Source organism: Solanum lycopersicum, chromosome 10 (genome assembly GCF_036512215.1).
Source record: "Solanum lycopersicum chromosome 10, SLM_r2.1".
NCBI classification, from domain to species: Eukaryota; Viridiplantae; Streptophyta; class Magnoliopsida; order Solanales; family Solanaceae; genus Solanum; species Solanum lycopersicum.
In genome coordinates, this window is record NC_090809.1 from 6,876,265 (window position 1) to 6,904,106 (window position 27,842).

At 33.9% G+C, this 27,842-nt stretch overlaps 2 protein-coding genes across 2 annotated transcripts; one reads left to right on the forward strand and one right to left on the reverse strand.

The window, feature by feature from the left end:
* The first annotated feature begins 5,159 nt into the window (after nucleotides 1-5,159).
* On the forward strand, nucleotides 5,160-5,714 carry LOC101253536 (agamous-like MADS-box protein AGL61). The gene is made up of 2 exons (XM_004248571.1): nucleotides 5,160-5,447; nucleotides 5,643-5,714. The coding sequence occupies exons 1-2, from the start codon at nucleotides 5,160-5,162 to the stop codon at nucleotides 5,712-5,714; spliced, it is 360 nt and encodes a 119-aa protein (XP_004248619.1).
* A 12,242-nt stretch (nucleotides 5,715-17,956) lies between these two features.
* LOC138338687 (COP1-interactive protein 1-like) lies at nucleotides 17,957-19,350 on the reverse strand. Its single transcript, XM_069289766.1, has 2 exons — nucleotides 19,159-19,350; nucleotides 17,957-19,030 (listed from the first exon to the last, which is right to left on the reverse strand). The coding sequence occupies exons 1-2, from the start codon at nucleotides 19,348-19,350 to the stop codon at nucleotides 17,957-17,959; spliced, it is 1,266 nt and encodes a 421-aa protein (XP_069145867.1).
* Nucleotides 19,351-27,842: the final 8,492 nt, after the last annotated feature.

Here is a 27,842-nt window from a genome sequence, read left to right on the forward strand (position 1 = left end):
TTAATGAGAAAAAATTCAAAGTGCATGAAAAGATGTGTGTACTCTTTTTTCTTCACTCAGAATCTTTTTCCATTAGGATTTTTCCTCATAAGATTTTAACGAGGCATATTAATTATAGACATCTAGGGGGGGTGTTATTAAATTATATAGTATGGATGTCCACTACACCAAGAAGTTACTACTTCCCTTCATTATGAAAATAACCTCCGTCTTTATGATCATTATTCTTGTAAACTTTCATCTTCATAACCTCCTCCATTATATTCATGTTTATGACTAACCTTTTATATGCCTATTTGTCAAATTATAAAAAGAGGCATATATCGGGGAATAAAGGTTCATATTATACACACTTCATGATTTTGTGAACACTCAAACACTCGAAAAAAAGAAAATTATCTTATATTATTCTTCTTGTCTTATATTCTTTTTTTCTCTTCTCTTTATATTGTTCTTTTGTTCTTAAATTTTACAACACAATAAAATATTGGTCAAATAAATTAAAAAAAAATTCTTGTGCTTGTAAGACAATCAATCATAATCATATACAACACAAAAGAAAACAAAAGCAAAGAAAAGTCAAATGGGAGTGGAAATTGGATACAAAGTAATAGGAATTACATCTTCATTACATTCAAACTAAAGCACTCCATGTAGAAAAACAACGATGATAAATAGAAGAAGTTCCCAATTACTAACAAGCCCCGAGCTATCCTCTTGATGTAAACACGGGATCTAAGATAACAAGTGACACCAAGATAACTCTGAAATTGACATATCATAAGCATACCAAACTAATTTGAATAAAGAGATACTACGCATAATCTAAAATAGTGGTAACTGAAAGTGGGGAATATGTAACTAGATTGAATATATCAAATATACTAAAAGTTCAATAATAATTGAAATATCAAACTCAAATCTAAAGCTGAACTTAATAATATGTCTGAAAAAGACTTTACTAACTAAAGTTGCTAGGACATGCCCCAACTAACTCTAGAAAAAATTAAAACTCAAATGAAAGACTAAATACGTAAAATATGTATGATATTCTCGAAGTATGAAGACTCACCACTGATGCTGCTTGGTACGGATCGGAAATCAATCTATGAATAATCTGAATATTGAGTATATTGACCTACATCATGAAAGAAGGTAGCATATTGTCTGCGTCAGTACATGGAATGTACTGAGCATGCCTGATATAAAATATATCTAAATAAACATATAAACTGAACAAAATGGAATTGATCAATGATATAAATGGATTGGGTGAACTTACGTTTGTACTCTTTGACTATCATTTAACCTAGTCTGAAATTCATTAACTCGTGAGATTTAGCCTCTCGCAACTATCTTGGAAAGAACTTGTCACGAAACGCTCTAATAAAACAGTCGCCAGTTACAGGATCTTCACCCACACTCTTGTTTTCTTTCCACTAAGTGTACAATACGTGATAAACATCCTTAAGCTAGTAGGGTTCCAACTCTACCCTATAAGTACCAGTCACTTGCATCACTCTAAATATTTTCTTAACCTTATCAATGAAGTTTTGTAGGTCCTCACCAACCTGCGACCCTATAAACTCTGGCGGATTCATCCGAATAAAATCTTGAACTTTTGTTGTTGCTGATCAAACATTAGCATTAGTAGAAACTAGAACGTGCTAATTGTTCTGGTTAGTAGTCATACTCTGAGCCAAAAGATGAATCACATTCCAAAACTCTACATTCAAAACCTCATGGTCTGAGACTGTAGGAACTACTTTAGCATTGCGTACATTTGGATTTCTTAAGTAAGCTTTACAAGGAGACATGATCTGAAACACATGACGACGAATTAGAAAGAAAATCATACACACACACACACGATAATAATAGCCAGAATGTAAAGTTCTATCTAAAACACTTTGTAAACTCTCTCTCATTATATGTGGTGCACTTCACACCCATGAAAGAGACTTTACTTAGTGCTTCAGACATCATATGACTCTTGAACCTAATGTTTTGATACCATGTTTTCATGCCTCAAGACTACCCATTTGATGTAAAAACATGACCTAGTATCACGAGTGACCCCCAAAAAACCCTGAAGCTGTCATATCATAAGCATACTAAAACAATCTGGATAAAAAGATATTGTGCGGAAACCAAAACAGTGGTAATTGAAAACGGGGAATACCCAACTAGTCTGAATATATGAAATATACTAAGATTTCAATAATATCTACAATATCAAACTCAAATCTAAAGCTGAATCTAATCCTATATCTAAAAATCCTCTACTCACTTAAGTAGTCGGGACATGCCCCCAGATTAGCCTAGAAAAAGTTAAACTGAAATGAAAGACTAAATACGAAAAGACATGTATGTTTTCCTCAAAGTTTAATGACTCACTACCGAAGTTGTTGAGTACATACCAAGAATCGATCTATGTATGAGATGGATGTTGTACCTGAACCTACCTCATAAAAGGATGTAGCACCTAATATGCTTTAGTACTTGGGAATGTATTGAACATGCAAGATATATAATATATCTGAACAAACATATAAACTGAACATAACATAACTGAACAATGATATAACTGGATATGAATTTATATACTAACATGTTTATTATAAAAACTGAACGTAATGAGCAAGTACTAAATAATAGATAGGACATGGTGATTGAATACCTAAGTATAAACTGAAAACATGGTCAAGAGGACTAATGTTTGATTGTGGGAACTACTATTAACCAACATAAAACAACGTGAGTTAAACATGGATTCTAATTTATACGCCCCATCGATAGGACCCAATATATCTTGTCAATGGTATAAACGCATGACTGGTGTGATCACTAATTATAATGCCCAACTGAGGGGAATTATAAGCCTACTGGGGCAAGTAACTCTGGGACTATATGGGTACACTGAATCCTAGTCCAACTCGTTGTTAAGCCTACTCTCAACTATAAATGCATATAATATAACATAACTGAAATATACTAGAATAGCTCAATTTTATGACATGTTAATTGAGAATGCAACATTTTAAATACTAAAACTAAAACATTCGAAATCTGAGTCATGTATATCTGGTTATCTGACATAGCTAGTGTAATTCATAAACTAAATAAATCTACACAATTAGGGTCCTGAGTTCATTGCAAACAACTATGAAACGATGTTACATAGACATGATAATCTGATAAAAAAACTATAAAAGTTAAAGCACAATGATTTTCCAAAGTTATTGAAACCCTAGTCTAAACATGATGAAGGGAATCAATAATCTTATTGAATTCTAGGGACCTACTAGATGAAAGGAACCCACTAGTGAAATTCCATATACCTGATGACGAAAACTATGGGGAAATCCTATGATTTCGGGGCTGGAACTAAAGAACCCTGCTTCCTTCTTGGAAGTGTTTGATTTGCCTCTTTTGTCCTTTTTTCTCCTAAGTTTGATGAATTTTTAGTGAATGAATCGCTTAGGGCAAGATCTGACTAAGTTCCTACGCTTAAACTTACCAAAACTATGTACTTTAGGAATCAAACGACGTAGTGTAAGAGCCCAACGCATAGGGGAAAGGAGATCGTGACTTAATTCTGACAAAGTCCACCCACGGAAGGACCTACGATCCGTGGGTTGACCTACCAACCATAGGTAGGGGTTATCCATTAAGTCTTCTCGATAGGGCTTCACTAAAATAAGCAAAAAATTTTACTTAAAGACGGAATTAGCAAACACGATGGCGTTCGGAAGAAAATTCAATTATCTTTCTTTTGATAAATCATGTTCCACCTAATCTCTTTTATGTAAAGAGTTACAACCGTTTGAAATTGCTACAACATCACTTTCCCTCTAACTGGCTGCTAACCCTCACCTACGGTCAGTCATACGATTCGTAGGTCCAACCACAGACTGTACTGGTTGACTGAGGGTGGGATCAAAGACGATAAAGATTTGGACCTTAACGATGGAACCCCACCTACGGTCTGTGGTTCGTTCCATTAACACTGGAACCAAATTTTCTTCGTTTGGAGATCCGATGTGTTATAATTACAAATGATTGAAATATAATGAAGATTGTTAAAAAGCCTTTTGATTCATTAGAAAACAATACAACAACAAAACTTAAAAAAGATTTAAAAGTAATCATGAAATTATCATGGATAAAGGAAACTGAAATACAACAAAACAAATTTAAAATATGAAGGGTAATTTTGTTATTTAGTGAGTTTATCCCATGATAAAATATGATGAGATTACTATACAGTCTATACAGTCTATAGATAAGATAAATGATCCCGGTATTAATTATTAATCACATAATAAGTTTTTTCGAATTGGACAACCCAAAAAAATAATAATTAAGTGGCATCACATTTTAATTCCGAGACTATATGTTGTTATCCCTCACAACAATCTACCCTTTAAAAGTTTGAAAATTGATAAAATAAAAGGATCTAACTTTAACACAAAAGACCGGGGTTAATTTACAAACTTTTAACACTATTAAAAGTGTGCATAATTAACTTCTTCTACCTAATACACTTAAATTACATATTTAGTATGCAAAAATTAAATAATACATGAATTACGGATACCAGCAAAAATTAAATAATAAAATGAATTACGCATACCATTATAAATTCACTAATTATTAGTTTGAATGTTTGACTTATTCAGGTTTATTTCTTTTAAATGAACATTATTTTTGAGGGATCTATTATTTTTAAATTATGAGTACATTAATATATTTTTTCTTTTCAAGTTAAATAGTATAAATATTTTTATTTGAGCAGGTGCAAAATTTGCTTTAGTCACTATAAAATAACCAAAAGATTCTAGTATTGGTAAAATATACACAATAATTAAACGAATTGATAAATTTCATCTAGAATATTAAACGCCAACTTACCTATTTAAATTAACTTTTAGATTAATTTATATTATTATAAAATAAAATTTGGAATATAACATTAATACAAATTTTCCTTAATAACTTTAAGTATTAAGAAAAAATTGCTTTTATTGGGATATTTGGCAAATAATTTAATGACCAATGTGAAATTTATGTATATAAATATGCATGATATTTCCTCTTTTTAGTACACATATTTTTAAGAGAGAATTAACTAATAGCGTATTTTAGTATATTCTAGTATGGAGCATAAGAAGACAGCAGGACGCCAAAAAATTTCATTGGCAAAAATAGAGAATGAATCTGCTAGACTCACCAAATTCTCTAAACGTCGTTCTGGCTTATACAAAAAAGCTTGTGAACTTGTTAGAGAATGTGATGTAGATCTTGGAATTGTTATGTCTTCACTGAAAGGTATACCTTATTCCTTTAGTAGTCCAACCTCTAATGTGGTCATTGATCGTTTTATAAATCCTACAGCAAATTTAAGTTCAAGTGACCGTCTTGTTGCTGTAGAAACACGCAAAAAAGTAAGTCAATTTAATGATATTCTAAATTAATTGGACGAAAGAGAAAAAATTGGAAATGAAAAATTAGATCGAATGAATGAGGCTAGAGATCTAGGTTGGTGGGAGTCAATAGATCAATTGAATGTACATGATGTAATGATGTTGGAAGCATGGCTGATATCTGGTGAATTTAAATTGAACGAACATTTGGAGCAGCTAGAAAATGGAGCTTCATCCTCCTCACAAATTCCATCAGATGATGCAAATATCTCACCAAATGTCTTCTAGACGAATTATCTTAAGATATTTATCAAAGTCCTTTCCTTAATTTTTTTTGTTATTTATTAATTTGTTTGAATTATGCTATTTAATTCTTGTACTTTGTAGTTTGCAATGATATTTATTGAAGACATTTATATTCATGATTACCCATTGTCTCCAACTATTTTTGAATTAATACGCAAACTAATATAGGAACCTCTTAGTTTATCTAAAACTATGTTTGAAGCACGTCATATCAAAAAAAAAATTATGAAAGTAGAGGAGAAAGAGATATATGTAACTAAAACTAACTAAAATACAAAAGGACTTAAGTCTTTGCGACGAAAGAGTTTGATATAAAATAAATATTTAAAGGAGAATTTAAACTCTTCGAGTCTTATTTCAAAAAGGTCTAGAAGTTCCAACAAGTTAAATTCATATTTTTGGGATAACATAAAAAGGGAATGTAGTGCAAAACTCATCCAAGTACATTTAACAAGAATGCTGGTAAAAGATATTGACCGAAGTCAAACTTTGGTCAAACATTAAAGACGAAACACCTAATGACATAAATTTGCATCGGAAGCCTCGAGGCCCAAACGAACCATGCCACTAGCCCAAATTGGCCTTAGGAGTTGATGGAACGACGAAAATCGCATTTGATAACTGAATTTCCAATGCTGACTAAAATCACCCCTTTCGCTTAAGAACTTCTATAGCGAGAAAAATTCGCGTTAAACTCAAATGAACGATTCAATGATCGAACTGTCTGTCCTATGAAGTCATAAATAACTTGAGGTGACTAAAGGATCATTACATGTTGATAATACAATCACACCTTAAAATAAATTTTAAAACTTCATGCTTCTATCGCATAGAGATTCAATAAATGTTATTATCCGGAAATGAATCATTTATAAAGTAGTAAGTGGGTTATTTACATCCTAAAGTACGTAAAATTCATGAAATGATTTTCGGCTACATTAATTAATCATTGGATGAAAAAAGTAAGAAATCTAGTGAATTTGATTGAAAATTGAAGTCACTGTCATTTTATGAATTGTAGTATAGATTAATTAAAGTGAAAGTACATAACTTGTTTATTCACATGCACGAAGCAATGTGAATAACTTCTTTTTTTTTGTTTCAACAAAAGAAAAATTATTACCGCACAACTCTCTAAGAGTTTTACTAAGAGTTTTCTGTTACTCATAAAACCCATAAACCCACGACTACTAGGACTCTTAACAGACACTAAGAATCTTCCCGCTTCCTAGTAATTAAGAAGCTTCACTACTTCTGCATGATTGAGAGGGTTGGTTAAAATATCAGCAGCTTGGTGTTCACTTTTTCCGTAGACAACATCAATGATCTTATCCCTTGTGAGATCTTTCAGGAAATGAAATTTCAAATCAATGTGTTTGCTCCTCCCGTGCAAAACTCGATTTTTGGAAAGCTTAATCGCTGAATCGTTATCACAGTAAATAAGAGTTGTCTTTTGCGGAAGAAGACATAGTTCAACTAGAATATTCTTCCACCAGATTGCTTGAGTGGCGCACACAACCATAAATTCTACTTTTGTAGTTGACAACATAACAATTGATTGCTTCTTGGAACACCATGAAATAGCACCTGATCCAAACATAAAAACATAACCATACGTGTTTTTCCTATCATCTTTATCTCCAGCAAATTCACTATCTGTGAATCCAATTAAATATGATTTTCCTCCTAATCTGTACAAAATTCCAAGATCATTCATACCTTGTAAATACCTAAGAATTCTTTTAGCAGCCATCAAGTGAGTTTCTCTTGGATTTTCCATATACCTGCTTATTAAACTTATAAAGTACATTATATCAGGTCTAGTCGCTGTCAAATGCATCAAGCATCCCACAATCTGCTTGTAGAAAGTTTTGTCAATCCTTGTTCCGATAGGGTTTTTTTCAAGCTTCAGCCCCGTTTCTACTAGGGTGGTGACATAAAAATTTCACCAGAGGATTGCTTCACTTCAACAGAAAGTAATGCATCATGCCATGATCCGACATATCAATCTCGGTCCTCATCAATTGCATTAAGCAATATATGATCATTTCCAGTATACATTAAATCATCTTCATGTCAGCACACAATCACAAGATTTCCGTCTTTATTTTTAGTATAAAGTGTATGCTCATAAGGACATTTTTTATAACCTGTATTATTCAAATAAGTATATCAAGCTCGTGGAGCTTGATTTATCCCATATAATGTTTTTCGCAATTTGTAAACTTTATGTTCGCGGCCATACTTAATGTAACCAGGGGGTTGATCAACATACACATGTTCTTGCAATTCTCCATGTAAGAAGGCTGATTTCACGTCCAATTGATAAATTGGCAGTTGTTTAGCATTGCTAGTGCCACCACCAACCAGATGGTGTCAAGTCTGACTACTAGAGCAAACACCTCTTTGTAATACACACCACAATCATTCATATATCCTTTGGTCTTTTGTAGGTAGAAAAACCTCAACAGTTGTAGCAGCAGTTTCTAGAATTTCAGACCTTGGAGCTACATCTTCAGATTCATTATCACATAGAATTTGACTAGACAACTTTTAATCCAAGTTCCAAGTATTGTCTTCATCGAAAACAATATATGTACTAGTCACTATCTTTTTTGTCAGAGGATTAAATAGATTGTACGCCTTGGACTTCTTTATAAGACCAACAAAGACACACTTAACGCGTTTATCGTCAAGTTTTTTCTCTTTACATCTGGGACATGTGCATAGGATGCAGCAAAATTTTTTGAAGTGATCTACAGTCGGTCTCCTTCCACTCCAAGCCTTTTCTGGTGTGATATCTCAAAGAGTAAAGTAGAACTTAAGATGTGGATACTCCAATTTGTTGCATCAGGTCAAAATGCCTTCGGAACTCTTCCTTGAGCCAGCAAGCTTCGAGCCATGTAAAGAATGGTTGTCCTTTCTCTCCAATACACCTTTTGTTGAGGTATATATTATGTTGTGATCTTTTTTTTGGAATGCCACAGGACTTACAAAATTCTTCAAATGCCTTTGAGAAATATTCGCCTCCACGATCTGTTCGAAGGCTTTTTATGGTCTTCTCTGTCTCATTCTCAACATGAGCTTTGAAATATTTAAATACATTAAAGCCTTTGATTTTTCGAGTGAAAAATATACCCAAGTCTTTCGAGAATAATCATCAATAAAGACAATAAAAAAACTTTTGCCTCCATTAGAGATCGATGTTTATCGTCCTACAAATGTCTGAGTGAACTAACTCCAACATCTCTTTTGCTCGCCATGACTTGCCTTTCGGTAATTGAGACCAGTGTAGTTTGCAAGAACACATTCTTCACATACTTGAGAAGGAACAACAATTTTAGGAAGTCCCGTTACCATATTCTTCTTGTGAAGGATCTTCAAACCACCAAAATTTAGATGACCATATCAAAAATTCCACAACCATGAAGGTTCTCTCACTTTCACTATAAAACAAGATTTATTTCAATCATCAAAAGGAACAACCTGTCATGACTCATTTTCACAATAGCGATAACTCTAGAAGAATCAGAAATCTCGCAACAATCGTTCCTAAGGGTGATGACATATCCTTTTTCTAACAATTGAGCAAAACTCAATAAATTATTTTTTAAATCAAGAAATCAAAACACATTAGATATGTTTTCCGCACACCCATTTTTTGTTCTAAAATTGACATTACTCTTCCCTATTATATTCACAAGGGAGAGATCACCAAAATCAACCGTTAAACGGAAGCTTTCATTTAAATTAGAGAAAGAAGACTTATTTCCAATCATGTGGTGACTGCAACCAATATCCACATAGCAAAGAGCTTGCTCCTCAGGCCCATTTTCGTCGTGGATTGCTATTAACAAGGTTGCTCCTTCATTGTTCTCAGAAAAATTTGACTATTCTTCTTTATAACTAGGTAATCTAGTACGACATTCATAACAATAATGGCCAAATATATGGAAAGGATAACATTCTACCTCAGATTTGTCAAAATCTTTTCCTCTGCCTTTGCCATTGTTTATATTATTGACTCTAAAATTCTTGTTGCACTCTTTGATGTCATCATCCCCATTAATTTCCTCGATCTCCTCTCCCTCTTTCTCTACCTCAACCCCTTCCTCTCGAATGGGAAGAAATAAAAGTAGAAGCGTTAAAGTCCTGCTCCTCAAAAGTTGAAATTCAGTTCATCTTTTTCTCATGCACCAACAAGGAGCTTTGCAATTCGTCAAGTGACAAAGCATCTATGTCTTTTGACTCCTTAATCAAGCATACAACATAATCAAATTTTGGTGACAAGGAAAGCAATATCTTTTCAACAATTGTGACATCGTTCATTTTTCTCACCATGAAATCACATCTAGTTGCTTATCTCCATGGTTCTAGCACAAAAGCTATTGATAATTTCACCCTCCTTCATCTGCAAAGTTTCTAAGTCCCTCCTCCGAGCTTGAAGTTGTGCTCGCTTCACTCTTATATTACCTTGATACTTTTTTTTTTCATGGAGTCCCATATATCTTTGGAATTTTATTTGCAAAGAATAGTTTCAAATATTGGCGTTCAATAGCAAAGACGTAATTTTTTGCTTTCTTCATTCAAACTGTCTTTTGAGCATTCGTCAAAGCTTTGCCATCCGCTAGAGTGCCGATTCCATCCTCGACAATCAGCCAATACACCTTTGACCGTAAAAATTTTTCCATTAGCATACTCGCATGGTCATATCCATTTAAATGAGGGACGACTGCTTGCAGTAAGTTTATCTCTAAAGCCATAGATGAATACTGAATTTCTGGGTGAACTCTCTCTCACATTTTTTTTAAAAAAATTATTAAACCTGATTCTTGATACCACTAATAGAAAATAACAAGAAGAACGATGAAGAAAGTCAATTGAAATAAGCAACATAAGAAAAATTATTACTGCACAGCTCTCTTATATTCAATAGCAATCAATAAAAGTCAATATATAGACTATTAGGACTCCTAACAGACGCTACTAACTCACTAAGAATCTGCCCACTTCCTAATAATTAGGAATTGAACATTTCAACAAAATAAAAAGGCCAACAAATATTAAATAAATGATTTCTAAACAAAGGAACACTTCCAAAACGGTTTCTTATGTTGACTCACCTTGATATATATGCATTGAAAGATGGTTTCAAACTAATACTTAAGCATGGACTCAACCCAAAATTGGATCGTCTTATTGCATCAAGACAAGTCACCATAAACCCAACTAATATGACAACTGCAGAAGTAAAACAAGGAAAAGAGACTAAAACCATCTAATAATATGGAATCAATTAAAATAAAACGCTAAAATCCAGTTTCACGTGTACAAGTATCCAAAGTATTACAATTAATTTGAAAGAAAAATATAAGTCTCAAATGATATTATCCCTATAATAGAGTAAAATCATAAATAAGGAGAGGGAGTGTCCGCTGAGATGACAAATAACTACCTCACAAATCTCCATAGAAAGCTCGGTCAAGAAGAGAAGACACAATAATCACGAAGATCAAGTATTTCAATAATGATAATAACTATATGTACTTGAGGTTTTCTGGAGACGGAAGCATCATCTTTTTCTCATAAAAATCAAGAAAAATTCTCATATAGGAGAACTCATGTAATTTGAAATTTAGAGAAGTGGACCTTTCTTTTAAATTTTGATTTGGTAGAATTGAATTATGTAAAGAAAGGATAAGTCTTTCCTATAAAAAAACACTATACATACAAAGAGAAAAAGAGACAAAGAAAACAATTAGTTCTATACGTACTCGGTAGAAGGATGAAGAAAATCAAATGAAGAGACCTTACCCCTAGAACAAGAACTAGGTTCTTGTAAGTTGGTTTAAGACAGAACAAAAACACTTGTTTAAAATAAAAACCTTCCTCAATCAAGGAAGGAAACCTTGTTTTTTTAATTCAACTAGATGATTTAATGATTACAACTCAATAATCAATAACTTCACCACTACGACAACTATCGATTAACTATAATCGACTACTTCTTATCTCCAAAAGGCCAAACCCACCTTTTGTTACAAACCTCACCAAAACTCAACTCTACAAGAAGCCAAACCCACTTCTTGTACAAAGAAACGTAACTATCGACTCAACAATGAATCAAGAAAAATAATTTTACACGTTCAAGACTTTCTAACTCAAGAACTTCTTGAACTTAGTAACAATATTGATCTTGAAAGCTTTTACTTGATGAACAACTCTCGCTTTTCTCTCGATGTAAAAGTCGTGCCTTTCTCTTCTGCGTTTGATCTTATTTTATAGAGATTTCTCATGCCCTGAATCCTTATCAAATAAGGTAAGGAAGTTGCAGTTATAGTTAAACAAGGAGTACTTATTTTACCTTTTATTGTACAATCCTTTTTCTATATAACTTCCTTATTTAATAAAATATATTAAGGTTTCCTCATTTGTATCAACTTGTATTTTCAGCATCTTTAGCACTTTTACATTTAATTGTTTAATTCTGGTTGCGGCAATTAATTTCGATCGCTGTTGGCTGCAACACTTAATTCGAATGGACAAATCTGGCAAACTTATGTATACATATATTTGCATTTCTTGTCTATCATCAAAACACCAATTTTATATTCTTTGCATATACCCCCTTTTTGATGAAGATAAACCTATGTGATGCAACATATAATAATCTTCCCCCTTTTGACAAATCAAAAAGTATTCAATAACCACAAAACAAAACCAAATAACAACCACAACAACAATTGAAGCTCATCCAGTTGAGCAAAAAAAAAATGTTCTGGCAACACAATGAGAAATATCAACACAGAGTGAATGACTCAAAAGAACCAGGTGCATACAAGGTGCTTTTCAAGTTGAAGATTGGCTACGCTTTGTGGAGGCAGAAGAACGCATATCAAGTACTCTATCAACCCTTACATTGTTCGCAAGCTGCTGTTGCACCAACTGATCTTTCAACCGATGAATCTCAGCATTGGAAGTATGAAGTTCAGCACACAAATAATGGTTTTCCAATTCAAGAGTGGCATATTTTTCTTCTACAACTTTGAGTTCCCTGAGTAATTGAGCAACATGACCAGATGAACATGGAGAAGCATTAGCAACCTGCTCCGATTCCATGGGAATGCCACAATTAGCAAGAATAGATTGAGTAAACATATATGCACGAGTCAAAACCTATCCTTCTCCTACTGGTACTTCAAACGCATTAAACACTTTGGTTAAAAGATTCCGAAATGCTAATTGATGAGAACCATGTTGAGGATCAACGATTCTAGCAATGTGCTTGATAATCAGTGTGGGCCAGTCAATATGTTCTTTTTATTCAAGAGCATTCATAAGTCCCATGTCCCTTATAAAAGCAATGTGACGATGGTGACCCCTGGGTAATATTCCTTTGTGTACTATTTCAAAAAGAAGCTTATGAACTGATCCCATGACACCTTTTAACACAGTATGTGCCCTAGAAGTGACTCTTCCTTGAGAAAACTTGGAAGACTAGAGTGTTCATCAAAAACCCAATGATAATCAGTAATACCGACAGATGATATATGTAAAATTTCTCCAAGCTTAGTTGCATAAAAAACAATCTCAACTCCCTTCACACTAGAAGATACCACATCCCCTTCCAAGATCTTTAAATTTGTGTAGAAATTTACTACTTCTTGTTCATAAATTAGATTAGGTTCAAGAAATAGCTCCTCCCACCCATGAAACCGTAGTAACTCACAAACTTGCTTGACTATGTCCATTGATAGGATATCAGGATGAAAAGTCCTACCCCTAAACACTGTTTTAGTTTGAAAATACTCTGTCTTCCCAACTTTGAGAAATTTTTCCAAGTTTCTTTTTGCAGATTTTGACTTTGACTGAGGGGTTTCAGAAGTTTTAACCTCAGAGCAATCATCAGATTCAGAATCAAGAATCATTGGGGAAATAGATGAGTGAACAGGAGACTTACCCACACGATGACGCTTCCCACTGGATGCCGCACCACTATTTGGTTTGACTATATTCGCACTCCGAGTAATTGGTCTATGCGGATGAACTTGTTTGACAGTAATGTGTTTTTGTGGATGTCTTGGTTTCTGAGGGTGAAGTGTGCTGAGAAGAATATCATCAGTGTTTAGTGAATGTGAGGATAGTGATAGAGAGGAAGTAGTAGGTTTTGAGGGGTGGTCTTCTGAGATGGAGAAGAAGAGAGGTTTTTAATGGTAGTGGTAATGGGTGTTTTTGTGACTGGTGGTAGTAGTGATTCTGTGAATGGTGGTGGTGGTAATATAGGCTTATCTGATTTTGGGGAAGATGGAGAAGAAGTAGGCGGTTTGTTGGTGGGTTGATTTTCTTCTCCCTGAGCAGGTGTTGTATCAATGGAGGGATTTTCTTCCCCCTGAGAAGGTGATGTATCAATGGAGGGATTATCTTCCCCCTGAGAAGGTGCATTGTCAGATGAATTTTCATCATTTGAGTATGCAACAAGAGGATTAATCATGGTGATGAAAGGAAATTTCCTTTAAAAGGGAAGAAGAGAAGAAGTTGGTTGCCTGTTGGAAGAAGTGTGTTCTTGGGAACGCTTTTGTGGTGTTATCTTCGAGGGGTTTTAGTAATATGAGGGATTGATATTGAAGGGACGTGTGCATTGACAGTTGCACCTGCTTTTTAGAGGAGTGACATATGAGAGAGAAAGAGAAATAGTTTTCCCAGTTTTTTTGTTTTTGAATGCTGATTTCCGTGCTTAGTGTAAAGCATTTTTAAAACAACTAGACTAGACATGGTTCTTATATCCTGAGGACTTGGTAAGGCAGTAATCAATCCAAAAAGATGAGTCCTAGTGAGAGTCGATTTTTATGAAATGATTCTCTTCCTAGTGCTTTGGTGAAAATATCTGCAACTTGATCCTCAGTTTTGCAGAATGTCATTACTATGTTCCCCTTTTCAACATTATCACGAAGGAAGTGATGTCTAATATCTATGTGTTTGGTACGTTTGTGTTGAATCGGGTTTTCGGCCATGTTCATAGCACAGGTATTATCACAAAGAATGGGAATACAACCGGTTTTTATACCAAAATCTTTAAGCTGCTGTTTTATCCAAAGAAGTTGGGCACAACAAGAAGGAGTTGCCACGTAGTCACCCTCAGCAGTGGATAAAGCAACCAAATTTTGTTTTCTAGTTGCCCGAGATATTAGACATGGTCCTAAGAAGTGTGTCATTCCGTAGGTGCTTTTTCTATCTACCATATGTCCTGCATAGTCTGCATCAGCAAATTCCTTTAGATTGAATGAGTCACCAGTTGGATACCAGAGAAGCAGGTTCATTGTGCCTTTAAGATATCGCAAGATTCTTTTGAGAGCTTTAGATGTGATTCCTTGGGACAGGACTGAAAATGTGCACATAGACCAACACTGAACACTATATCAGGTCTACTGGCAGTGAGGTATAGGAGTGATCCAATTACATCTCTGTATCTAGTGTCATTCACTGGTGAACCTGGTTCATATTTATCAAGTTTTGTTGTTGTACCAATGGGTGTATCATTTGACTTAGCTTCATTCGTATCATATTTATTCAGTAATTCCTTGATGTATTTTTGTTGATGAATTGATGTTCCATCTAGAGTTTGTTTAATTTGGAGTCCTAAAAAGAAGTTTAGTTCTCCCATCATACTCATCTAAAATTCACTATTCATTAGTTGAGCAAACTCTACTCCAAGTGAGTCATTAGTTCCTCCAAATATGATATCATCTATATATACTTGAACTATGAACACATCTTCACCTTGTTTTTGAAGAAACAATGTATTATCAATTTTGCCTATTGTGCATCCATGTGTGAGAAGAAAAGTGGACAATCGATCATACCATGCTCTTGGTGTTTGCTTGAGCCCATAGAGTGCTTTGTCTAGTTTGTATACATGATCAGGGTACTTGGTATTTTCAAAACCGGGGGGTTGTTTTACATAGACCTCTTCTTGTAGATAACCATTTAAAAGGCACTTTTGACATCCATATGATAGAGTTTAAATTCCATGTGAGCAGCACATGCAATCAATATTCTAATTTCTTCAATTCTTGCCACGGGTGCGAAGGTTTCATCATAGTTTATCCCTTCTTCTTGGTTATATCCCTGTACAACTAGACTAGCTTTGTTGTGTATGATTTGTCCTTGTTCATTAAGCTTATTTCTAAATACCCACCTTGTTCCTATTACCGTTCTGTTTTGAGGTTTAGGAACCATGTTCCATACTCTGCTTCTTTCAAACTCATTAAGTTCTTCTTGCATGGAACTAATCCAATCAGAGTCTAATAGTGATTCTTTTATATTTTTTGGCTCAATCAAGGATACGTAGGCAGAATAAGCACACATGCTACGTAATTTCGATCTTGTTGAGATACCAGAGTTAAGAGGAGTAAGAATGTTTTGTAAAGTATGAGAGCTTTGATGCTTCCAGCTATGAGTTTGGATGTTGACTGACTCTTCAGATGCAGTAGGACCGGTTTCAGTAGCAAACTTATCTTCTGTTTCAGGTGTTTTATGAGAGGATATGATTTCTTCTACCCATATTTTTGGTTATGATGACATTGAGTGGGTGACTTCATTATGTTCATCCTCTGAATTTCCTTCAATTTCATTATTACTTTCATTAAAGACAACATGAACACTTTCTTCTACACGGTTTGTTCTTTTATTAAGTACCTTGTAGGCTTTGCTTTGTGAAGAATAACCCAGAAAAATTCCTTCGTCACTCTTGGCATCAAATTTACCCAAGTTGTCTCTGTCATTGTTGTGTATAAAGCATACACACCCAAAGGCCCTAAGATGTCCTAAATTTGGTTTTCTTCCTTTTAGCAACTCATATGGTGTTTTGTTTAACACTGATCTGATCATGAATCTATTTATTATATAGCGCCCTGTGTTTACTGCTTCAGCCCATTAGGATTTTGGAAGTTTGCTTTAGATCAACATTGTTCTTGCGATATCTTCTAGTGTTCTATTTTTCCGCTCAACTACTCCGTTTTGTTTTAGTGTTCTAGGTGCTGAAAAGTTGTGCTCAATCCCGTTTGGAATACAAAATTATAGGAATTGTGAGTTTTCAAACTCAATCCCATGATCAGATCGGATGCTAATTATTTCTTTGTTGATTTTTTTCTGAACCAGCTTTGCAAAGATTTCAAACATAGTGAATGTTTCATCCTTTGTTGCAAGAAATAGTGTCCAAGTGAATATTGAATAATCATCGACTATTACAAACACATATCTTTTCCCACCTCTGCTTTGTACACGCATTGGTCCACACAGATCCATGTGAAGCAGTTCTAGTGGCTTGGTAGTACTGACTGTCAACTTTGGTTTGAATGATGATCTCACCTTTTTTCCTTGAATGCAGGTTCCACATACTTTGTTGTTACTGAAACTTTTGGTTGGTAGTCCCCTAACCAGGTCCTTAGATATGAGTTTATTTATTGTTGTCATGCTTATGTGACCCATTCTTTTGTACCAGAGCATGGAGCAATCAGAAACTGCACTTAGGCATTTAAGAGTATCTTCCTTAGAATCAACAATCTTGACTTTATACACATTCTTGTGTCTCTTACCTAGTAGAATCAGGTTCCCAGTCACTGAATTTGTCACTCTGCATTCTTTTTCTGTAGAGAGTACATTGTTTACTCTATCGCATATTTGAGATACGCTCAATAGATTAAGTTGTAGGCCATTCACATAGTATACGTTTTCAATTGCATAAGTATCCATAGATTCAACCTTTCCAATTCCCTGAATTTCCCCACTTTTTTCCATTACCAAAGGTGACGTTTCCTCCTTTTAAGTTTTTGAGTGAGAGAAAGCTACTTTTATCTCCAGTCATGTGTCTGGAACATGCACTATCCAAGTACCATTGTTGTTTATTCCTCCTCACTAATCCTTGTAGTTAATTTCGTGGGTTAGATTTTGGTACCTAGATTCACTTTGATTTTTGCTTGAAAAATGGATGAATAAGATTTTTTCTGGCCCATCTGCGAAGAGATTTGGCTGTAGGGGTTTGTTTTTGTTCATTGATTTTCTCATGATGAGGTTTTCTTAGACTGTTAAGATTATTGTTATGAGCAATTAATTTTTTTCGACAATCGTAACTTTTATGCCCTCCCAGCCCACAGTGCATGCATAAACAATCTATGTTGGGATTTTTTAGTTGAAGATTAGTTTTATCAAAACCTATTCCATGTCTCTCAGAAGTACGATTCTTGTGAATTCAGCAATATGAAGGACCTAGTCCATCTCATTCCATTCTCAGCTTCAGTTTTAGGCACAAGAAGCTCTTTAGTTAGCTCTTCATTCCTTTTACTTACCAATTCTAGGTTTTCACTGAGCTCAGTATTTTCGGATAATAGATGAAGATTTTGTTTTTCAAGCTTCTTGTTTTCTTGTCTTAATGATGCATAGTCTTCCATTATCAATTCTTTTTTTGAGTCTATTGTATTATATGCATCGATGAGGGTGGAGAGTAGAGATTCTAGCTCCCTTTTTGAGTATGAGTTTATATTGTCTTGTATGTGATGAAGACTAACCTTTTCATTTATATCTTCTTCTTCTTTGTCTTCTTCAGAATCTGATCCAGCCATAAGTGCTAATATAGTTTCTTGGGATCTGCAGGTTTCCTTTTCTTCTTTGGTTTCCACTGCTACTAGGGCGAGAAAGTCATAATCATCTTCTTGTTCTAGAGCAAGAAGAGATTTGTTTTCTGTCTCATCATCATCATATTCTTCATCAGATGAATTCCCCATTGCTGCAAAGACTTTTTTCATTGAGATATCTGCTTCTTCAGTTGTCATTCTTCTGTTTGAAGGAACAAACTTATCTTTCTTAATGTCTTTTCCCTTCTCTGAGGTTGTCTTTTTCTGCTCTAACGACCAAAGTGGACAGAATTTGATGAAGTGATCTGGACTTCCGCACTTATGACAAACTTGGTCTTTAGTGCTTTCATTGGACTTTTGAGGAGTTTTCTTTTGGAATGTTTGTCCTCTTTTCAGCATTCTGGTGAACCTTGTGGTTATAAGGGCGATATTTTCATCCTCAAAATCATCTGATGCAGTAGCCTTCAGAACAAGGTTCCTTTCCTTTCTCTTTCCTCCGATTTCTTTTTCTTGATTTTTCTTGAGTTCATATGTGATAAGGTTTCCAAGCACTTCATCCACAGCCAGTGCATCTAGGTCTCGGTGTTCAGTGATAGCCTCGACTTTGCTTTCCCAAGTATCAGGAAGAACACTTAAGAGTTTCCTTACTGTCTTTCCAGTGGGAACTATCTCTCCAAGGAATACATCTCATTGAAAATTGAAGTGAATCTAGTATGTATATCTTGTATAGTCTCTCCTTCTGCCATTCTGAATAGTTCATATTGTCTTTTTAAGCTATCAATTTTGGACTTCTTGACTTGTGTTGTTCCTTTATTAGTGGTTTGTAGTGTTTCCCATATGGCTTTATTATCTTGACAAGACGAGATTCGATTGTATTCTTCTGGTCCTATACCACATATCAGAATTTTCTTGGCTTTGGCATTGTTTTGGATTGCAAGTTTGTCTTCAGCATTCCATTCAATTCTTTCCTTTGGGATTGGTGATTCCATCAGTTGCAGTTTTCATAGGTATAGTTGGTCCATCTAGAATGACTCCCCATAGATCATGATTTTCGCCGATAAGATGATCCATCATACAATTCTTCCACCATCCATAGTATTTGTCATTGAATAGTGGTGATCGTGTTTGTGAAGCTCCCTCTTGTAGGGTAGGTGGTAATGTCATTGAGTCTTTTGAAGGTGTAAATATTTTATCGAAAAGACCTGCTCTGATACCAATTGAAGAGACCTTACCCCTAGAACAAGAACCAGGTTCTTGTAAGTTGGTTTAAGACAGAACAAAAACACTTGTTTAAAATAAAAACCTTCCTCAATCAAGGAAGAGGAAACCTTGTTTTATTAATTCAACTAGATGATTTTATGATTAGAACTCAATAATCAATAACTTCACATTAAGACAACTCTCGATTAACTATAATCGACTACCTCTACTCTCTCAAAAGCCAAACCCGCCTTTTGTTACAAACCTCACCAAAACTCAACTCTACAAGAAGCCAAACCCACTTCTTGTACAAAGAAACGTAACTATCAACTCAACAATGAATCAAGAAAAATAATTTTATACGTTTAAGACTTTCTAACCCAAGAACTTCTTGAACTTAGTAACAATATTGATCTTGAAGGCTTTTACTTGATGAATAACTCTCGCTTTTATCTCGATGTAAAAGTCGTGCCTTTTTCTTCTGCGTTTGATCTTCTTTTATAGAGATTTCTCATGCCTTGAATGCTTATCAAATAAGGTAAGGAAGTTGCAATGATAGTTAAACAAGGAGTACTAATTTTACCTTTTATTGTACAATGCTTTTTCTATACAACTTCCTTACTTAATAAAATATATTAAGGTTTCCTTATTTGTATCAACTTGTATTTTCAGCATCTTTAGCACTTGTACATTTAATTGTTTAATTCTGGCTACGACAATTAATTCTGATGGCTGCTGGCTGCGACACTTAATTCCAATGGACAAATCTGGCAAACTTATGTATACATATATTTGCATTTCTTGTCGATCATAAATACACCAATTTTATATTCTTGTAGAATTATCAGATTCTATCATCAAGATTAAAGAAAAAGGTAGTTCCTAAACTTATATTTAAAATTGAAAGCCTTTATCCCATGAAAAGAAAGCATAGTTTTGGTTAAGATAAGACAAGAAGTCGAAGTTGAAAAAAATATATTTGAAATTCAATAGGTTGACAATAAGGAATCAACCATTCAAAGTTTATGATAATGGTACAATTTCAACAAGTATAAATCAATGAAAACATTAAATTACAAACACTAATGTTTATGTCGCCAAGACTACAGCCTAGACGCGACATGGTGCCTAGAGCCACATAACATGCCATAATGCAAGATAGCATACATAAACAGAATAAATTAAATGGCAGAAATAAGTCTTAATATCCATCATATCGTTAATCTTATAAAGAAAATATACACGAAATCTACAAACTATGTGAAAAGCCTCAAGTCATATATGAGTTGTTAGGACAAGTCCTTAGATAGATCTTTACTATTTGAAACTGAAAAGGAATAAAGTTGAAACTCATAAATTTATGTCCCCAAAACATGAGGGTCTACCAAAGAAGTGCAAGGTGAGGGGATCCTGTACTAACCACATCCAGAAGGTGTGCTTCAAAATCTATATTATGAAATGCGGCCGGTACTCGAAATGTATTGAGTATGAGAATAGTTCACTACCATGATATTAGGTCATGCAATATCTAAAAAAAATTAAAAACATGTGAGATGTATATACAATAACTGATATAAACCACGTGAGCTTCAATATGCAGTAAATATGCTCCCACACCAAAAAGAGAGTGTCCCACTTGATAGGGTAAGAAACATAAAATATGAGCTAAGGTGGATACACTAGAGATTGTGTCACGACCTAAGACTACATCGTGAACGTGGCTGACACTTGAGAAAAAACCCTCATCCTATACAAATACCAATGGAAAACTAATTAACTCAAGCATATATATGTTAAATAGATAGTATATTAAATCTCAGTGTCTTAATTGTCGAGGCGTTACAGTATGGTTCATTTAAAGTATGTTATTTTATGTAAATGATTTAGTAAAGTTTTTTTTGTAGACTCACCTTGATATATAAGCTTTTAAAGATGGTTTCAAACTAACACTTATGCGTCGACTCAAAATTTTCTTTCAAATTCCTTTATTTGACTATGATTCTAGAAATTTTGTTTCACTGTTCTTCCATATATTACTTTCAATTATTTTGTTGGAATCGCTTTCATACTCTGTACATTCCAGGTATTGACCTCGTACATTTTTGTGCAACATCCTTTTATGATGTAAATTCAGGTGGTCGTGCCTAGACTGGTGACTTGTTGGATTGCAACATTCAATCAACACTCGCTGAGTCCTACTAATTAGGGGACTTCATGATTTTGTTTTAGTTAGTTCTTAGGAATTGTTTATTTCAATCAGCACTTGGAGATTCCTCCTTATTTATTTCATATTAAGTAGCACTATTAGCTTTATTCAAAGACTAGTGATATAGTTTCCTGGATCTCTTAAATTTTTATTGTTCAGTCTTGTGTTAAACATAAGTTTTAGCTTCTTCTTTAGTTTTCATAAGTATTGCTAAGAAATATAACTAAAAAAAAAACTACAATAATAATGTTCCTCCAACTATTCAAGAACAAATATTCTCTAGTGATGGATGCAATGAGACTTATTTCCGTCTAGCAATATATGAAATACTTGAATATGTAAAATGACTAATTATCATGTCTAATTAGACGATGAAGGTTATATGCAAATTCTTGAATGATTTAAAAGATTTTTTTAAAAAAAATCCATTGAGTATCCAATGATTCTAAGATTGCTTAACACGGGGAATGAATCTATTCAACCTCAAGAAAATAATTTTTTTTCTTTGTGTGTTGTGTGGGGGGGGGGGGGATTGTCATATTATCATTCAAGTTATGCCAAGAAGCTAACAAAGCGAGTGACTCAACACATAGAAGATAAGTTATTTTCTGTTAGACGAAAAAGACGAGCTTTAATAAAATTTGGATGATCAATATCTGAGTCAAAAATTATTTGATCATGTAGATGCAAAATATTTATTTGAATGGCATGAAGCTTGATCACAAATGAGTTATTTGTTAACATTTGGAGGCACAACAATATCTTGGCATTCAAATAATAAAACATTGGTAACCACTTCTTCACATCATGCAAATAAAATATTACCTATGAAGTAAGCCGGGAGTGTCTTTGGTTGGAATAAAGGTCTATCATATTCACAAAACGTGTAATTTTCCTTTTTTAGAGTATATTCCTGTCACTATATACTAAAATAATATATAACTCAAATGAAGGGAGGATACAATCAAAGGAGATCAGACAAAACATATTTCACCAGAATTCTTTTTCACACATGATCTTCAACAAAATTGTGAGATAGACGTTAAAAGACCCGTACAAGTGTATAAACTTATTCACTAAGGATTGCCAACATTAATATTTAAGAACTTGTGATATAAGTTTAGAATGCATCATCTCTGAGATATCAAGTAAAGTTTTTAACGAGGGAGAAAATATGTGTTGTATTCTTTTCCTTAACCATGATTTTACCTCAATTGGGTTTTCCTGGCATGAATTTTAATGAGACAACATTTAAAGCGCATGAAAAGATGTATGTACTCTTTTTTCTTCACTCAGAATATTATTCCATGAGGATTTTTCCTTGTAAGATTTTAAAGAGGCATATTATTTATAGACATCCAGGGGGGAGGGGTGTTATTAAATTATAATGTATGGATGTCCACTACACCAAGAAGTTACTACATTACTTCGCTTCATTATGAATATAACCTCCGCCTTTATAATCATTATTCTTGTAAACTTTCATCTTCATAACCTCCTCCATTATATTCATGTTTATGATTAACCTTTTGTATTCCTATATGTCAAATTATAAAAAGAGGCAGATATCGAGGCATAAAGGTTCATATTGTACACACTTCAAGATTTTGTGAACACTCGAACACTCGAAAAAAAAGAAAATTATCTTATATTATTCTTCTTGTCTTATGTTTTTTTTTCTTTATCTTTATATTTATTTTTCAAATAAATAAAAAAATAATTCTTGTGCTTTTAAGACCATCAGTCGTAATTGTATACGGCACAAAAGAAAACAAAAAAAAAGTCAAATGGGAGTGGAAATCGGAAAAAAGTAATAGGAATTACATCTTCTTTACATTCAAACTAAAGCACTCCATGTAGAAAAAGAATGATGATAAAAAGAGGAAGTTTCCAATTACTAACACGCCCCGAGGCTATCCTCTTAATGTAACACGGAATCTAAGATTACAAGTGACACCAAGATAACTTTGAAATTGACATATCATAAGCATACCAAACTAATTTGAATAAAGAGATACTACGCAGAATATATAATAGTGATAACTGAAAGTGGGGAATATGTAACTAGATTGAATATACGAAATATACTAAAATTTCAATAATAATTGAAATATCAAACTCAAATATAAAGTTGAACTTAATAATATGTCTGAAAAAGCCTTTACTAACTAAAGTTACTAGTACATGCCCCAACTAACTCTAGAAAAAATTAAAACTCAAATGAAAGACTAAATACGTAAAATATGTATGATATTCTCGAAGTATGAAGACTCACCACTGAAGTTGCTTGGTACGGATCAGAAATCGATCTATGAATGATCTGAATATTGAGTATCTTAACCTACATCATGAAATAAGGTAGCGTAGAATCTGCGTCAGTACATGGAATGTACTGAGCATGCTTGATATAAAATATAGCTAAATAAACATATAAGTTGAACAAAGCGCAATTGATCAATGACATAACTGAATTGGGTGAACTTAAGTTTGTCCTCTTTGACTATCATTTAACCTTTTTTGAAATTCATTAACTCGAGAGCTTTAGCCTCTCTTGACTATCATGGAAAGAACTTGTCCTAAAAATCTCCAATAGAACACTCCCAATTTACAGGATCTGCATCCACACTCTTGTTTTCTTTCTACTGAGTGTACAATATGTGAGAAAAATCCTTAAGCTAGTAGGGTGCCAACTCTACCCTATAAGTACCAGTCACTTGCATCACTCTAAAGATTTTCTTAACCTCATCAATGAAGTTTTGTAGGTCCTCACTAACCTGCGACCCTAGAAACTCTGGCGGATTCATCCGAATAAAATCTTGAACTTTGGTTGTTGCTGATCCAACATTAGCATTAGTAGAAACTAGAAGGTGCTAATTGTTCTGGTTAGTAGTCATACTCTGAGCCAAAAGATGAATCGCATTCCAAAACTCTACATTCAAAACCTCATGGGCTGAGACTGTAGGAACTACTTTAGCATTGCGTGCATTAGGATTTCTTAAGTAAGCTTTATGAGGAGACATGATCTGAAACACATGACGATGAATTAGAAAGAAAATCATACACACACACGATAATAATATCCAGAAAGTAAAGTTCTTTCTAAAACACTTTGTAGCCTCTCTCTCATTATATGTGGTGCACTTCACACCCATGAAAGAGACTTTACTTAGTGCGACTTTCAAACATCATATGACTCTTGAACCTAATGTTCTAATACCAAGTTTTCATGCCTCGAGGCCACCCCTTTGATGTAAACACATGACCTAGTATCACGAGTGACCCCAAACAAACCCTGAAGTTGTCATATCATAAGCATACTAAAACAATCTGAATAAAAAGATATGGTGCGGAGACCAAAATAGTGGTAACTGAAAACGGGGAATACCCAACTAGTTTGAATATATGAAATATACTAAGAGTTCAATAATATCTGAAAGATCAAACTCAAATCTAAGGTTGAATCTAATCGTATGTCCGAAAATCCTCTTCTAACTTAAGTAGTTGGGACATGCCCCCAGATTACCCTTGAAAAAGTTAAACTAAAATGAAAGACTAAATACGAAAAACATGTATGTTTTCCTCAAAGTATAATGACTCACTACTGAAGTTGTTGAATACAGACCGAGAACCGATCTATGTGTGAGATTGATGTTGTACTTGAACCTACATCATAAAAGCATGTAGCACATAGTATGTGTTTGTACATGGGAATGTACTGAACATGCAAGATATATAATATATCTAAACAAACATATAAACTGAACAGAGCATAACTGAACAATGATATAACTGGATATGAATGTATATAATAACATGTTAAAAATCCAAACTGAACGTAATGAGAAAGTACTAAATAATGGATAAGACGTTGTGATTGAAAACCTAAGTATAAACTGAAAACATGGTCAAAATGAATAATGTTTGATTGTGGGAACTACTATTAACCAACATAAAATAACGTGAGTTAAACATGGATTCTAATTTATACGCCCCATCGAAAGGACCCAATATATCTTGTCAATGGTATAAACGCATGACTGGTGGGATCACTAATTATAATTCCCAACTAAGGCGAATTATAAACCTACCGGGGCAAGTAACTCTGGGACTATACGGGTACGCTGAATCCTAGTCCAACTCGGTGTTAAGCCTACTCCCAACTATGAATGTATATAATATAACATAAGTGAAATATACTAGAATAGCTCAATATTATGACATCTTAACTGAGAATGCAACATTTTAAATACTAAAACTAAAACATTCGAAATCTGAGTCATGTATATCTAGTTATCTGATATAGCTAGCGTAATTCATAAGCTAAATAAATCTACACAACTAGGGTCATGAGTTCATTGCAAAGAACTAAGAACCGATGTTACTTAGACATGATAATCGGATCAAAAACACTATAATAGCTAAAGTGCAATGATTTTCCAAAATAATAGAAACCCTAGTATAAACATGGTGAAGGGAATCAATAATCTGACTGAATTCTAGGGACCTACCAAATGAAAGGAACCCACTGGTGAAATTTCACATACCTTATGACGAAATCGAGGGGGAAATCCTATGATTTCGGGGCTAGAATTTAAGAACTCTGCTTCCTTCTTGGAAGTGTTTGGGTCGCCTCTTTTCTCCTTTTTTTCCTAAGTTTGATGAATTTTTAGTGAATGAATCGCTTAGGGAAAGATCTGACTAAGTTACTACGCTTAAACTGACAAAAACTATGTACTTTAGGGATCAAACGACGTAGTTTAAGTGCCCAACACATAGAGGAAAGGAGACCGTGACTTAATTTTGACAAATTCCACCCAGGGAGGGACCTACGATCCGTGGGTTGACCTTCCAACCATAGGTAGGGGTCATCCATTAAGTCTTCTAAATAGGGCTTCACTAAAACAAGAAAAACTTTTTTACTTAAAGACGGAAGTTTAGCAAACTCGTTGGCGTTGGAAAGAAGTTTCAATTATCTTTATTGTGATAGGACATGTGACACCTAATTCCTTTTATGTAAAGAGTTACAACCGTTTGAAGTTGATACAACATCAATTTCCCTCTAACTGGCTGCTAACCCTCACCTACGGTCAGTCATACGATTCGTAGGTCCAACCACAGACCGTACTAGTTGACTATGCGTGGGATCAGAGACTATAAAGATTTGGTCCTTAACGATGGAACCCCACCTACGGTCTGTGGGTTCGTTCCTTTAGCACTGGCACCAGATTAAATTCGTTTTGAGATCCGATGTGTTATAATTAGAAATGATTGAAATATAATGAAGATTCTCCAAAAGCCTTTTTATTCATCAGAAAACAACACAACAAAATTTAAAAAAGATTCAAAAGTAATCATGAAATTATCATGGATAAAGCAAACTGAAATACAGCAAAACAAATTTAAAATATGAAGGGTAATTTTGTTATTTAGTGAGTTTATCCCATGATAAAATATGATGAGATTACTATACAGTCTACACAGTCTATAGGTTAAGATAAATTATGCCGATATTAATTATTAATCACACAATAACTTATCTCGAATTGGACAACCAAAAAAATAAATTAAGTGGCATCATATTTTAATTCCGAGACTATATGTTGTTATCCCTCACAACAATCCCGATACTAATTATTAATCACACAATAAGTTATCTCGAATTGGACAACAAAAAAAACAAATTAAGTGGCATCATATTTTAATTCCGAGACTATATGTTGTTATCCCTCACAAAAAACCCGATATTAATTATTAATCACAAAATAAATTATCTCGAATTGGAAAACAAAAAAACAAATTAAGTGACATCATATTTTAATTCCGAGACTATATGTTGTTATCCCTCACAACAATCTACCCCTTAAAAGTTTGGAATTGATAAAATAAAAGGAACTAACTTTAACACAAATGACAGGGGTTAAATTACAAACTTTTAACACTATTAAAAGTTTGCATAATTAACTTCTTCTACCTAATACTCTTAAATTACATATTTATTATGCAAAAATTAAATAATACATGAACTACGCATACCAGCAAATACTAAATAATAAATGAATTATGCATACCATTATA